The 17,060-nt window shown below is 34.4% G+C and overlaps 1 protein-coding gene across 1 annotated transcript in view; it reads left to right on the top strand.

Moving 5' to 3' along the window:
* Window positions 1-17,060, top strand: part of PKN2 (protein kinase N2) — a 133,133-nt gene that overhangs the window by 55,898 nt on the left and 60,175 nt on the right. Inside the window, exon 3 of the mRNA XM_041747347.1 lies at window positions 10,740-10,894. Coding sequence (XP_041603281.1) covers window positions 10,740-10,894 — 155 coding nt within the window. The remainder of the gene's footprint in view (window positions 1-10,739; window positions 10,895-17,060) is intronic.

Raw genomic sequence — 17,060 nt, 5'->3', positions numbered from 1 at the left:
TGCTAGGGATATTTTAACTACATCGTGTTTTTTGATGACTTCCAAAGTAGTACACCTGACTAAGCTCTTTAACTTTGTTACTATTTTGTCCTTTGTCCTTTGCATAATACCTGGATATATATGATGTACGCAGTTCCCTGTGTTATATTCCCTTTGATTTCTGTTTTTCAGCTAGACTCTGAATGATTTTTTTTCCCTCTTCCCATACCATACATGCAATACTGTAACTCCAATTTGCCTAACTCCTCTTAATTTGTAGGCCATTGCTGTCCATATTCTAGTTCTATCATTTGATCTTCAGGTCCATGAATTAGATATAATTATTACCTGCATTTACTGTTTCTTTTTTTTTTTTCCTACTTTCTACTCTACTGAATCTGGGATTTGCATATTTCATCAGTTATGGTAATTTCTTAGCCCCTGGGTTTTTTGGTTTTTGTTTTTTGTTTTTGTTTTGTTTTGTTTTGTTTTTAATATTGCAGCTCCTGTATTCCCTCTAATCTTTCATTTTGGAACTCCAGTTAGATACATGATAATTTCTTCAAGTATATCTCCATTTCTCTGGTATTCTTTTTACCTGTGTCCAGTTTGCTCTTGATCACATATATTGTATTTCTTATTTCTGTTACATATTTTTTAATACTAGAAGTTCTGTTTTGTTAATCTTGGTAATTTTTGATAGGTCTTATCCTGATCATTCCTTTGATACCCTTTGTATTTAGTTTTACATATTAAATATGCTTTTTTACACTCAGTATAAGATAATGACAATAAGTGAAATTTTTGCCATACTACTCCTGTAGCTTTTTTCATTCATGGTGAATTTTTTTTTTTTCTACCTGAGCTTTGTGGTTTCTAATTGTGTACATACTTTCACTAGAACTTTGTGGGAATTCTTCTAGGTCTAAATTAATTCATTAATTATGAGAGACCACAAGCAGGAGGGACAAGGGGAGGGAAAGAGAATTTCAAGTAGACTCTGCACTGAGCACCAAGCCTGATGTGGACCTAGTCCCATGACCCTTAGATCACGAACTGAGCAGAAACCAAGAGGTTGTCCAACTGCACCACACAGGCGCCCCTTGGTCTGAATGTTTTCAAAGAAGATTTGCATTTCTTTTGGTAAGATAACCAAAAGAAGCAAACACCAAAAGATAACAACCAAAAGAAGCAAACACCAAAAGATAACACCTGGAAGTGTTATCAATTAAAATAAATTTAAGCCAAATTTTTGGGGACCGTGTAGATAGTATGATTTTCTGTGTCAAACCTACATGAGAGTAGTAGGAATTTAAAGAATATCCATTCTCCTTCCCCACCATCATCCCAAGCCAGAGACAAGTCAACAAATAATTCGGCCATTATGGATGATACCTTTTAAGATGTCTGTCTTTAAGTTTTTTCTTAGATGCCTGGGTAACTCAGTGGTTGAGCCTCTGCCTTTGGCTCAGGGCATGATCCTGGAGTCCCCGAATCAAGTCCCGCATTGGGCTCCCTACAAGGAGCCTGCTTCTCCCTCTGCCTGTCTCTTGTCTCTGCCTCTCTATGTGTCTCTCATGAATAAATGAATAAAATCTTTCTTAAAAAAATTCAGTTTTTTCTGATCTGATTGCCCACTTTGTAGGTTTTTCCCACATCCTTTTTTTGGGCTCTTACTAAAATCCAAGCTTTAATCCACCAGGATAATAAGAGCTTAACAAGTCTCTTTTTATCAGAAAAGCAAAAGCATTCTCAGAAAGGTAAAGCTACAGATATCTACTTATATCTGCCCTGGAATTTGGTCACATGCACCATGTGCCTTCTTCCTAGCTCCCAACTGTGAAACTGAGAAATTTTGTTTTCCCCCTTAACTTGCCTCTTATTTTAAGCAAGAGAGAGCGAGCATGGAGTATGAAGTTAGTACTTAACAAAGTGCAAATATTTTGGACTATTTGGGTATCTCATAGCATTTTATTTTTTGGTTTTTTATTTTTTTATTTTTTGGAGTGGGGGGGGGCAGGCGTGCAGAGAGAGGCAGAGGGAGAGAGAGAATCTTAGGAAGGCTCCTTGCCAGCACAGAGCCTAATGCTGGGCTTGATCTCAAAACCCTGGAATCATGAACTGGGTGGAAATCAAGAGTTAGATGTTTAACTGACTGAGCCACACAGGTGTCCCAGCACTTTGAATTTTATAGGAAATTCTCTTTTTAAAAAGTTATTTTTGGTGAAATTAATTTCTTAAAATATTCCCCATTTAATATAATTTTCAAATTTATTGATATAATTTATATAATATCTGTGTTAGCCATTTAAAGTCAGCATATATCTGTAGGACTATTCCCTCTTTCATTCCTAATATGGGTATGTTCTCCATTTTTCTTCCTTGACCACTTTTCTAAGGCTTCTCATTATTCTGCTTCTTTACAAAAAAAAAAAAATTTTTTTTTTTCACCGAGTCTTTCTTCTGGGTATTTGATTTTGTTAATCTCTGCCCTAACATTTAGTACTTCCTTTCTCCTGTTCTCTTTGGTTTATTTGGCTATTTTTTAAAAAGTAACTTGAGACAGATGCTTAGAACTTTAAATTCTCTTTTCTAATATATGTTCAGGGTTTATGAATATCCTCTCAGTATTACTTAACTGCATCACAAAATTTTCCATATGTAAAATTTTAAAAGTTTATTTTTCTTGATACATAATTGGCATGTAGCATTGTATACATTGAAGTTTACAACAGTGTTGGTTTGGTACATTTCTATATTGCAATATGATTACCACCATAGCATCAGCTGACACCTTTATCAAATCACATCTTTTTTTGTGGTAGGAACAATTAAGATCTAGTCTCTTAGTACCTCTGGTAGGAACAATTAAGATCTAGTCTCTTAGTACCTTTGAGGTTTATAATAAAACATTATCGTCTGTAATCACTCTACTGTGCGTTAGATCTCTAGGACCCATTTGTTTACCAATTCCATGTTTGTACCCTTAACACATCCTCAATTTTTTCACCCTCAGCATCTGGTAACCACCATTGTATATTCTATTTTGTGATATCTCAGCTTTTTTAGATTCTACATATAAGTGATATCATACAATATTTGTCTTTCTGTGTCTGACTTACTTCATTTAGCATTATGCCCTCAATATCCATGTCCTAAATGGCTGAATAATACATATTCCATTTTGCATGTGTGTATATATACATACATGCGGTACACACTCCACACCTTCTTTATCCATACTACTATTGATAGATCCTTAGGTTGTTTTCATTTTTTTTTTTTTTTTAAGTTATGATAGTCACACAGAGAGAGAGAGAGGCAGAGACATAGGCAGAGGGAGAAGCAGGCTCCATGCACCGGAGCCCAATGTGGGACTTGATCCTGGGTCTCCAGGATCGTGCCCTGGGCCAAAGGCAGGCGCCAAACCACTGCGCCACCCAGGGATCCCCCTTAGGTTGTTTTCAGATGTGATTAGGCGCATTCAGGGTGGTATGGCCATAGACTTTAGGTTTTTTTCAGATCTTGACTATTGTGAATAAATGCTTCAATAAACATGGGTGGTGTGCACATATCTCTTAGATACGGCTTTATTTCTTTTAAATATATACCCAGGAGTGGGATTGCTGAATATGGTTGTTCTATTTTTTATTTTTTGAGGAACCTCCATACTGTTTTCCATAATAGCTAAACCAATTTATATTCCAACCAGCAATATACAAGGATTCCTGTATCTCCACAGCCTTCAAGGATACTTTTTCTTTATTTTTTTTCCTTTGCAGAACTTTTTAGTTTATGTAGATTGAGTTTATTTTTGCTTTTGTTGTTACATCCAAAAAATTATTGCCAAGACCATTATTGAGGGCTCTTTCCTACATTTTCTTCTAAGAGTCTTATGGTATTAGGTCTTGTGTTTAAGTCTTTGATTCATTTTGAATTACCAAGATTTGTCTGCCTATTACTGGGTGCTAATGTGGGCGAGACTGCTCCCAGGTCCTTTGGCCTCTGGTACTGGATACCACAAATTCAGCAAAGGCATTTCTTTTCATACATGGGTGTCTAATTTATTATTAAAAAAGGAGGAACATCTATGACCCATCATGCTGATACCACCTAAAGTTTTAATCAGTTTGAAATACTTTCTCATTATCATTATGTTTTTGTTGTCTCATGAACTATTTAAAAGTGTGTTTCTTAGTAATTAAACATGAGACTTTGTAGTTATCCTTTATATATGGATTTTTTTCTACATTTTTTTTTCTAAATTAATTACACTGTACTCCCTTGAAATTTGCTGAGACTTTGTTCTGTGTGCGCCAAAAAAAAATAATGCATATTCTCCAGTTGGGTGTTATTCTTAGTATATTTATAGGTTAAGAATTTATTTATGTTAAAATCTGCATCTTTACCTGGGTTTGTGTCTGCTTATTCATTTCATTACCAAAAACACTGTTAATACTTAGTGGAATCTGGAGTTGCTGTTTTTTTTTTTAATTCTTTCAATTTTTGCTTTCTTTTGTGGCCATGTTTTTGAGCACCTACAAATTTAGAATTATCTTTCTGGTGAATTGAACCTTCTATTGTTATGACATGAATTTCTTCTCTCCAGTAATTTTTGTGCTGAAGATATCTTTTGCCCATTATAAATATAGTTTGGGGGTTGGGATTATTGATGGCATGGAATATCTTTACTCTTTTACTTCAGCTTTTCTGTATTACTATGTTTTAGATATAGATATGTCTCTTGTAAACCACATATAGTTGCATTTAGTTTTATTTGTTTTTACCCAGGCTAATTTTTTAATCATTGTAAGATCTTTGTCTTTTACCTAAATCATTTAGTCTATTATATTTAAATAATTACTGATGTAATTGGGTTTGTATTTTGTGCTTTCAGTGTTTCCTTTTCTTTCTTGCCATTTTTATAGTCAATTATTTTGGAAAATTTGGTTAATTTAGTACAAAATGCATGCTTATTAAAGACTCGTGTTAATCACTGTTCTTTCCCATCTCTATATAATTCAGAGGCCTTAGCATACCTCGGCTTACCCATATCTGTTATTGTTGGCTTATTTTTTATTCTTGCTTTCTTAAAACTCTTACATGGCTTTTTAAATTGATTTATATAGTACTCATTTAATGTTTTTCACATGTAGGGCAGCCTGGGTGGCTCAGCAGTTTAGCGCCGCCTTCAGCCCAGGGCATGATTCTGGAGACCCAGGATTGAGTCCCACGTCGGGCTCCCTGCATGGAGCCTGCTTCTCCCTCTGCCTGTGTCTCTGCCTCTCTCCTCTCTGTGTGTGTGTGTGTCTCTCATGAATAAATAAATAAAATCTTTTTAAAACATTTAGTTTCTCACATGTAAACCATTTTCTGTGCTCTTCATTCCTTATTTCTCTTGATATACCAATTTGTGTATCACTTTGAGTTTTATTTTTAAGAGTTTGTGACATTCTTTCCATCTTGGTAGTGTTTTAGTTTTTCTTCATTCTTGCAAGGTATTTTCACAAAATTTGCAATATAAGCTTGATAATTATATCTTATAGAGAAACTCATTCTGTTTTCTAGCTTTCATTGCTATTTTTGAAAAGTTCTCTGTCTATAGTAGCTTCTTTAGAGGTACTCTTTCATTGACTGCTCTTAAGATTTTCTCTTTGTCTTTGATTTTTTTTTTTTTGAAGTTTTACCATGATGTGTCTAAGTATGAACTTTTTTCCCTATATATATCTGCTTGGAGTTGATTGGATAGCTTGACGTCATGGATTGGTATCTTTTATAAGTTCTGAAAAATTTGTCTTTTTCTCTTCACAGAAATGTCTTTGAATCATCATTTTTCCTTTTTTTCTTCTGAAATACAGTAAGATATATTTAGATATTTTTCAGTCCTTTGTCCTTTTAATCTTTTATTTTCTGTTCCCTCCACTTCATTTTTAAGCTTACGTATTTTTCAGTACTAGTCTGCTATTTTTCTGTGTCTAATTTGCTGTTAAACTAATCCATTAAAATAGTTAAGTCTAAGTCCTAGCACTCAAGATGCTTGTAGTCTCAGAGGGAAAACAGACACGAAAATAGACCATTTTAATACTGTATAATACATATATTTCAGTGAAGGGAAGAAAAAAAATACTTAAAGACATATTATAAAGGGCACCTGATCAGATTGGGGGATGGTTAAGGAAGAAAAAAATGTTGCCTAAGCTAAGTTAACAGTAGCATGAAGGAAAACAGGTACATTGCATTTTGGAAAGATAAAGATTTTTTTAAAGCAAACATAGAATTTGACAAAAAACAGTAATGGAAAGTTAGCTTAGAGCTAGTCAGCATAAAGCCTTTATTTTAACGCCTAGCTATGAAAGTAGGACCTTATTTGGGACTCTTTTGATCTAATACATAAACATTATACTAAAAACCTTGTTATTTGGGGTATCTGGGTGGCTCAGACACTTAAGCGTGCCTTAGCTCAGGTCATAATCCCAGGGTCCTAGGATCCAGCCCTGTGTCAGGCTCCCTGCTTAGTGGGGAGCCCGCTTGTCCCTCTGCCTCTCCCTGCGTGTGCTATCTCTGTCAAATGAATAAATGAAATCTTAAAAAAAAAAAAAAAAGAAAAAAAAGAAAAACCTTGTTATTTGTATAACATATATTTTAAATTGTATGATAATGTTTAGAAGATAAGAAGTGCAAATAATTCCTGTAATCCCAACCACTACCACCACCACCACTGACCCCCCCCCCCCCCCCACCACCACCACACACGACTGGTTTGGTAGGTACAGCAAATAAATGCAGCAAATGGAGATTTGACCTGATTCTCAGTCATGGGGTTGTTTTTTTGTTTTGTTTTGTTTTTTTTCAAATTTTTATTTATTTATGATAGTCACACAGAGAGCGAGAGTGAGGCAGAGACACAGGCAGAGGGAGAAGCAGGCTCCATGCACCGGGAGCCCGACGTGGGATTCGATCCTGGGTCTCCAGGATCGCGCCCGGGGCCAAAGGCAGGCGCCAAACCGCTGCGCCACCCAGGGATCCCAGTCATGGGGTTTTTAAAGTGGTAAAGTATGTACTTAAGAATAGATTCAACATTTGCTCTTAGAGTGGAAAAATAATTTCATCTTACAGAATTTTTTTACATTCCCTTTTTTGAAAGGAGAACATTAATGGGGAATTCTGGTTATCCCTGTTTTGAAATATGTTTCACCATGAAGAAAAGTTTAACAAATATACTGGTACCCATGTTTTATAATGCTAGAATTTACCGTAACCTATAAGAAAGGAAACTAGAGAGAAGAAAAGTAGTTCGGTAAAAGGAAAAATAGGCAAAATCTGAATAGACAGCAAAATGGTTCTCTAATTTCTAAATAAGTGAAAACTGGGCTTTATAAAACTAGACCTATCTAAAGTTAAATTTCTGCCTTGGCATATAGTTTTATGACTTTTGCAAATTACTTGATCTAAGTTTTAGTTGTTTCTATTTGTAAAATGAGGTTGTGTTACAAACTTTTGTGAGTTCCTTTGAAGATTAAATGAGGAGAAATACCAGCTACTTAACTGTGCCCTGACATGTAATTTTATTGAGCCCTAAACATTGGCCTAAGCACTATACAAGGCTTATCTTCACAATAACCTCCAATTTGTGGCTAAGGAAACTGCAACAGAGAGATGTGAAGTAAGTATATGATCAAGACCACACCAATAAGCAGTAGCCACAGGATTTTAATCTGGGCATTCTGACCTTCAGAGCCCAGACCCCTAATCATTATGTTATTTCTTATGTTTTTATAATCCTTATTAAAACTGAGGACATAGTTTTCCATAAAAAATAGTGTTAGGTTTTATAATATTACAAATTCACAGACTATTAGAATCAATGTATCTTTCCAGTATCTTAGTACAACCTGTTTTAATGTGCAAGAATTTCTTATATAGCGTCTTTAACAGATTATAATACAGCTTTTGTGTAAATGCTTCCAGAGACAAGGAATTCTATTACACTCTAAGGAATCTTTTCATTGTTAGGTAACTTAAAATGTAAGGAATTTCTCTTTATGATAAAATTTTTATCCTCACTACCTTTACCTATTTGTTCTAATTCTTTGCCTGGTGGGGAAATAGTAAGTGGATAGCTTCTTTCATAAGCATATAATTAAATATTTAGGCAAGAATCTTTTCTCTTTCTCACCCTAGGCTAAACACCATCAACTATTTTACAGACAACACATTTCCACACATTTCTCAGAGGGCCTTCTATGAATGCATCCCAGTTCTTTTTTTTAAATGTGCTTACTATAAATTAACTTTATACACCAAATTTTATGTGATTTTGATTTTTTACAAAAGTATCATTTATGCTAAAAAAAAAAAGAAGAAGAAGAAGAAACCCTAACTGTTCACAGATCTGAATACACCTAACTTTTTAGTCATTACTGTAATGTGCAATTCATTTATGGACACAACAGGAGATATGCTTACACTTCATATAAGGACTACTACTAGTTAATGTTTATTGAATATTTACTAAGCACCATACCTTTTTCTAAGCTCTTCAAATGTAATTTATTTAATCACAATAATCCCGTGAGCTTGATGCTATTTTTACTGTTTCAATAAGGACAGTGAGGCACAAGAGCTATTAAGTAGTTTTACCCCCTATTATATGGTTTGTACTAAATCTCAGTTCCAAACCTGAGATTCAGACCTAGGTACTCTTAACCACTCTGATATATATGTCTTAGTTCAGGCTGCTTCAACAAAATACCATGGATTGAGTGGCTTAAATAACAGACATTTATTTCTCACAGTTCTGGAGGCTGGGAACTCAAATCAAGATGCCAGCAGGCTCAGAGTTCTGGTAATGGACCTCTTCCTGGTTTGCAGACAGCATCTTTGTATCCTTACATGATAGAGAGACCATCCTGATCTAATTACTTCCCAAAGGGCTCGCTGCCAATACCATCACATTAGGGCTTTAACATGTGCATTTGAGGGAACATTAACATTCTGTCCATAGCAGTATGTTAAGTAGTTCTTTTGTGAGCCTGATCTGAAAAGTTATCTATACTTAATATTAGATTTTTAATATGAGTATGTCACCTATAAAATCAACATTTGGACCAGCTATTTTGTAATGTGGGGAATTCAGTTACAATAAAAACTTTTCTTGAATTTGAATCTCAGCTAGTAACTGTGACTTTTCTGTTTTGTGATGTGTAAAACATGGATAATATCTGTCTCAAGTTATTTTAAGGATTAATATGCATACATATACATATTTGTGTATAATTATACTGTTATATATGTAAATATGCACACGCAGAGTCTAGTATAATATTTACAAGGTTTTTAAATGGCAAAGAGGCAGCATAGCACAGCAATTATTAAGGTAGACTTTGATATGGAACTGACTTACTAGATCCATGACCTTGGGCTGGTTTCTTAACCACTCTGTGCCCTAGTTTTCTTTTTCTATAGTATGGGTAGTGCTTATTATAGAACTGTTTATGAGGATTGATGAGTTTATAGAGCCCTTACATCAAGACTTACACTTTGTAACATAGTATATAAATGATAAAATGGTATTTTATGTCAGTATCTAGCATAGCACCTATATTTTTGCAAGTTAATTAAATTATGTTGAGTTTTTAAAAGATTTTTTTTAAAGGAATTTATTTATTCATGAGAGACAGAGAGAGGGAAGACTGGTAGAGGGAAAGACAGGCTCCCCACAAGGAGCCTGATGCGAGGCTCTATCTCTGGATTCTCGGATCATGACCTGAGGCAAAGGCAGACATTCAGCCACTGAACCACCCAGGTGCCCCTGTTGAAATGTTTTAAACTCACTCATTTTTTTTAAAGGAATGTAAACACTCATTAAAATCAGTTGATCGCACCATCTTTTATTGCCCTTAACCGTGAAGCAGAAAGGTTAAGTAACTTGCACTTTAGATAATTTTCCAATGATAGCCAAGTTACTTGGCTATAACTAAACCATGTCTAGTACCCTAGTCTTCTAGGTTCTTTTTTTATAAGCAAGGGACCTATAGTAGATAAAACACAAGATGATGAACTTCAATATAAAGAATTTTAGTTATATGGTAGAAATAGTTCAACAATAATGGGTTACCCAAAATAATTAGAAGGTTCAATTTGAAGTTTTTGTTTTTATTTTAACAATAGAAGCACTTCTGTATGCTTTATAAGAAACCATGGACTTGAAGCTTTAGATATCCCCCAATCAGCAATGTGGTATCATTCAATCGGTATCCTTGACACACTTTCCATTGTGAACATCCTCCTAGTAGAAAACAAAATGTGAAGTCTTTAATACGTATGTTTAGGTTATTACTATAAAGAATGCTGGCCTTCTATTTGAAATACCCTTGGTCCTATTTACAAAGAATTACTTTAGAGGAATTTGTATAATGTTTAAGTATGCTTTGTTCTCTAACCAATCAGGTAGTAAGTAGAGATTTAGTTCAGTAGTTGAATAGACGAGTCAAATTATTTTAATTTAAACATAATAGTGTTGGGAAAACTTGAGGCAATGATCTAATTCAGTTACAGACGCAGTGTATTCCTGGCAGATGATCTTGCAACTCTGAACATTTTCTTGGCTTGAAATATTGCATTATCTGTAAGCAAAAGGAGATTCCCTTTAGGTGACATTAAGCTCATCTCAAACCTTATAATTCTTTATTCTTTGAGAATATTAACTTTTCATTTTAAGCAGCCTAATTTGTAATTTTGACATACTATTTAATTTACAGATTGCCCAAGGACTCCAGATACTCCCAGCAGTGACCCTCGTTGTTCCACTAGCAGTAATAGATTGATGGCCTTACAAAAACAGTTGGATATAGAACTTAAAGTAAAACAAGGTGCAGAGAATATGATACAGATGTATTCAAATGGGTCTTCAAAGGTAAGTACTATAAATGTAAATGTATACAGTCCTCATTATTTGCAGATTCCTTATGTATGAATTCACCTACCTGATAAAATTTGTCACCCCAGCATCAGTACTTGTGGCACTTTCACAGTCATGTGGACATGCACAGAGGGCTGAAAAATGTGAGTTGTCTGATGTGCATGCTCCCAGATGAAGTCAAACAAGGTGCTCTATCTACCTTGTTCTTTAAGGTCCTACACTGTAAACAAGTATCCTTTTCATGGTCTGTAGTACCACAGTTTTTACATTTTGTGCTTACTGTGATTTTGCTGCTTTTAAACAATGTATTATGATTTCTAAGACCATTTTAGCCTTCAAATTTGAAAGTATTGACAATAGAACAAGTTAGAAAAAATAGTTTTTTAAATTATGTTTTTAAAATTGTTTACTCCTACCAAAACCAATCAAGAAAAAAAATTTAGCTATATTAGTTAAGGGTACACAGGAGCTCTCCATGTTTGCAACTTTCCTGTGAACCTAACATGTTCTAAAACAAAAAGGTTATTTTTTAAAATTTAGACTTTAATGAATTTTCCATCACTATATACAGGTTTTTAGGAAAGGACAAATGAAAAAACAGGACATTCTAGTGGTAGCTATTGTTTGGAGTAGAGCTGTGGGTTCTTGGGGAATCTGGAATGGGCATGTAACTCCTAATGGAAAATCATTTTATGACAAGCAATTGTTACTAATGGAAATATGTCCTTATTCTGCCATACAATGTAGAAGAGAAAATGCTGGGAACCACTGATCCAGATTATTTTAAAGGTTCTTTCCAATATAAGGTTCTATAACTAAATTTCCAAAAAGTCTTAGAAAGGTGCACTTATAAAATTTACTTTGGTATTCTCAACTAATTTAAAGCTCTTGCCTCTGCAAATTAATGTTTCTTTCATATTTTAATAGATATTTCCTAAGTAATTTCAGAATAAAAGTTACTAGGTTATATTTTTGTTTTGTTTTAAGAATTTAAAATGGGGGGGGGGGGTTACTTGATTCCATGCATCCTGCCTACTCAGCCAAAGAATCTAGAAAGATGCTAAAAAAGAAATGTGTCTATGTTAATAAGATTTTTTAAGTTTAATAATGAAAATTAGATTACATACCATATTTCAAATGAATTTATAAGTTATTTTTAGAGAAATAGATTTGTTTCTACTTGGTATATTATATGAGACTTAATAGCATATTTTATTCACTTTAAACACTCATAGGGTATGGTAGAGTTGTTTCCTCTGTTAGGTTTAGTATTGACCTTTAGTTTTGAACATTTTTCATTTTTATCAAATGTTATTTTGGACTTTTTGTTTTAAGGCAAATACTATGTTCTTGGAACTGTGAATGTATCATATTATGCTGGGTGTTTTAAAATTAAATTTATTCAGGACGCCTGGGTGGCTCCACAGTTGAGCACCTGCCTTTGGCTCAGGGCATGATCCCGTGATTCCGGGATCGAGTCCCACTTTGGGCTCCCTGTGTGGAGCCTGCTTCTCTCTCTGCCTATGTCTCTGCCTAAGAAAATCTTTTACATTACATTACATTACATTACATTACATTACATTACATTACATTACATTACATTTATTCAGGAGCACCTGGGTATACTCAGTTGAGCCACCGACTCTTGGTTTTAAGTCAGGTCCTGATCTCAGGATCATGAGATTGAGCCCTGCATTGAGCTCCACATTGAGCAGTGGGTCTGCTTAGGACTCTCTCTTGCTCTCCCTCTGCCTCTCTCTCTCTCTCTCAAAAAAAATAAATCTTAAAAAAATTAAATTTACCCAGCTACTACCATTTGGAGTAACATTTTAAAATATAAAGTTGATGGATTAGATTGATAAGTTTATGAACCTTTTGAAGTTAAAGGAAAAATGAACGTGTATATTGATAGATGGATAAATGAGAAGGCCATAGGTTTCACTGTATTCCCAAAATGATCGGTAATTGCCCCCACTCCACCCCCAATTTGAACAGGTTTATGGACATATTAAAAGTAAAACAAATAGGTAACTTATGATAACCACAGGTCCAAAATGAACAGAACTATGAGCATTCTACTAAAACAGATAATTTTCCAATAGCCTTTTTTTTTTTTTACGACTTATGTATGTATTTGAGAGAGGTGGGTGTGGGGATAAAGGGAGAAGGAGAGAGAAACTTTTAGCAGACTTCAAGCTGAGTGTGAAGCCTGATGCAGAGCTCAGTCCCACAACCCTAAAATCACAACCTGAGCTGAAATGGAGAGTTTGAATGCTCAACTGACTGTGCCACCCAGGCACTCTAATAGCCTTTTATTTTTAATTAGGAGATTTATTAACTTGAGAAGGGGTCAGGTGGAGGTCCAGCTGCTAAAGGCTCCAAGGTAGACTTGCTAGTTATTTCTGTGTAGATTTGGTCTTGTTTTCATTTCTCATTTTTAAACCTCTCAGAGGGTCAAAGTCTATCTCTATGAGATTAGGGAACATTGTAAACTCTGAAGTTATGTGGAATATTAATTTATTTGTTAAGGACTTAACAGTTTGTTAGCTATTTTGCTGGGCTCTGGAGTATAAATGTAATAAAATTAATGCCTTATAACAAAGTAGGTACTTAACAGATAATTACCCTGCTTTCAAAAACTTCACTATCCAAAAAAGGTACATGTAAATAATTACATTATATAATAGTGGTATGTTTATGTTACTTTAGAATCAGTGAATAAGAATCACTTAACTGCCATTAGAAATTATTAAAGTCTTAATATGAGATTTGAAGGATGGTTTGGAATTTAAAAGGTAATTACTTTCTAGGGAAGATGATATGGGTAAACCCAGTGATACAGAGTAATGAACTATTGAAGAGCATGGCTTAGTCTTAGAAATGGAAGTGTTTCTGTATGGCTATAACAGGAACTCTGAACTTCTTTCTTACCCAACGTATCTGAGGTAGGTAGATAGACTTTTAACAGTCGCAGGCATCTTCAGTGGAAGGCTGTGCCCTCAGGGGTAAATGAATCTCAATCTCCAGAAGAAAGCACATTTATTTTGGGAAAGGCTTCCAGATTATTCCAACAAGACTCTCCCCCTGCCCCCCATTCTCCACCAGTAAAGCTTTAAGTGAGTGACTTAAAGTGAGAGGTGTAGCATAATTGAAAGACAAACCAGATTATAAAGTACTTTGGACAAAATTAAGCAGTTAAGATTCTATCTTATAAGATACATGGAGCTACCAAAAGACTTTTTAGCAGAGTAAATACATAATCATATTTGAAATTTAGAAAGTTCACATTCATCTTTCTCAGACTTGAAGAATTAATTAGAGAAGGGTCAAGTATTTAGGTAGCAAGTTTAAGTAGGAGTTCATTCCCCTTGTAATAGCAGTGAAAGCAAAGAAGACAGAGTCAAGCTATTTAGGTAGAATAATTATGTGGTGTCTGGTTATGAGAGAGAAGGCAGAGTCAAAGATGATTCTTAGATCAAGTATGTAGGCAGATTGGTCAATGCTGGTGCCCTTCACAAGGATAGGTAATTTCCAATGGGGAGCAAATTTAGGGACAGGGATTATGAGTTCAGTTTGGTGGTAAAAATCATCTTCAGGACTCTGGTTATTGAATTCTCTATGACAAAACTACTACCCCAGCACACATGATAGCCAGAGGAGGTGTCCTTCTAAAAGCCAAGTCATATTTTCACACTCTTGTTTCAGAACCTTCAGTTGGCTTTCTGGCATGCTTAGAACAGAATTCAGAGTCCTTATTGTGGCTCTGCAAGTTCATACATGATTTACTCTGGCTACTTTCTGATTTTATCCTTTAAAAAACGCTTTCATTCTCTCTCATTATACTCTAGCGATATCATCTTCTTTGCTATCTCTTGAACATATCAAGCACACTCTTACCTCAGAGGCTTTGTATTTACTGTGTCTCTGCCTAGATGTCTTTTCTTTCAACTACTTTCATGGGGCTTTTTCTCTCACTTCATTACAGTTTCTGCTAGGTGCTAACACTCCAGCAAGCTCTTTACTGCTACCCTGTATAAAATAGCAGCCCCATCTCTCCTTATCTCTTTCATTGCATTACTAATACCTGAAATTATAATTTCCACAATTTCTTTATCATCTTTATCAATATTAGAATGTAAATTTTATGGCTCTAAGTAGCACCATGGGTATTCAGAATAATCTGAGGGCTTGATAAGACATTTCAAAGAGGGGCACCTGGATAGCTCAGTGGTTGAGCCTTTGACTCTGGTCATGATCCCAGGGTCCTGGGATTGAGTCCTGCATCAGGCTCCCCTCAGGGAGTCTGCTTCTCCCTCTATGCCTCTGCCCCTCTCTCTATCTCTCATGAATGAATTAATGAATAAATGAATAAATAAATATCTTAAAAAAAAGACCTGTCAAAGAGATGTTTTCCATTGATGTATTAAGATGACAAACTCAAGGTATTTATTAAAATATGGGGTTCTTGTTAACCTCTTTAAATGCATCCAAGTCTTTTCAGACCTTTTCTTCAATTGGAAATATCTGACCATCTATCCCAGTCTCACTCTCCTCATCTGTATTAATAGCCCAAAAACCTTTCTGGTTTCCCTTAGCTAAAATTTATCCATCCCATCTTCCTTTGAATTTTCCTGGGTGCTTTAAACATTCTGATACATACAATAATTATTTGTGTCTGTTCAACCAAATTATAGCTTTTAAAAGGTAAATCCTGACTGATCTTTGTATTTTCACTGGATGTAGCCACATTAAATACATGCAAAGTAAGCCATAAATATGTGATGGAAAAATGAAGATAATGATTGGCTTATTTATTTCAGAAATCCATGTGTGATGTAGTTTATTTGTTAGAATGGTCCCACTATGATTTAGAAAATAATAACAATTACTTTTTATAAAACAAAATATTATATAATTGGAATATATTATAAATGTTTTAACTTATAATTTAAAAATGTTGTACATTCAAAATACAACTATCAGGCATTGTAGAATGCTAATTACCAATAAAACTATATGAAATTGCTATCTTTGTAGTTCAAAATTGTTCAGGTATTGGCATTTTCATGATTCAACCTATTATACATAAAAATCTTTCCAAAGCCTTAACATAAAAGCAAATATTTCTGTAATTCATAAACCAATTCATATACTTTGTCTTTTGCTTTGAATGTATTAGGTGCTCAGTAAAAAATCCATTGAATTCATAGAAGCATAAAACTGACCGTAAAAATTTATTGAATGTTGGAAAGCATAAGACTGACAAGTAGTAACTGTAAATCACCTGTGATTGGTAATGTCCAGTGTCACATTTAAAAAAGCCTTCATCATACTTTGACATCTGTGCAGATCTCTCAGAAGTTTGGAAAAAGTTGATTACTTTTAAAATGAACTAATGCTCTTCTTTGCATGTTGAACTGAAATAGTTAAGAAAGCATTTCCAAAGAAGTAAATGACAGAACTACTGTCTTCTCACATGGTGGTAAAACTGTAAAAGGAGTGGCTTAATTGAAAAGCATGGTATTATATAGTTTGCTTGATATTTATACATTTATATTAGGACTTCATTGAAATAAGATAATCATCTTTATTAATCTGAAAGAGAACATTTTAATGCCAATTATGTGCTAAACAATAGAATTTCAGTTTTATCTAATGCTTACAAAAGCTCCATGTTTTAGAGGGGTTTCCCCATTACATAATTTCTGCAAGAAACCCAAATCTTGCAGAAGGTTAGATAACTAACCCTAGTTTAAAAAGACAGTAAGATTTGGACCCCAGTCTATCTGATTGTGAAACATATTTGCCTCATTAAATTAGGAGCTTTGGAATACTAAAAGTTTTTCTCTTACTCTGATGAGATTTCAAAGAAACAGAAAAACTTTCAAATCTTCAGTTTGTCTGATGTACCTAATACTGGAAAGGAGGGATTAAAGTAAGAGAAAAATATTTTCATTTTAAATTTGGAAGGTGAATAGGTATATTCTCAAAAGCATATATAATTAGTCATAGCCAAACACCAGACTCAAGCAAGTATTTTTAATGGTAAACCATAATTAACAAATACAGTATATGTGTTTACTTCATGGTGTAAATTGATATTTAAGAGACTTATAGTAAACTATATGGCCCAACTCCTTCAGTGTAAAATCTGAATATT

Source organism: Vulpes lagopus, chromosome 3 (genome assembly GCF_018345385.1).
Source record: "Vulpes lagopus strain Blue_001 chromosome 3, ASM1834538v1, whole genome shotgun sequence".
NCBI lineage: Eukaryota > Metazoa > Chordata > Mammalia > Carnivora > Canidae > Vulpes > Vulpes lagopus.
Note: the sequence above shows the minus strand (reverse complement) of the source record. Positions and strands in the feature narration are given on the sequence as shown.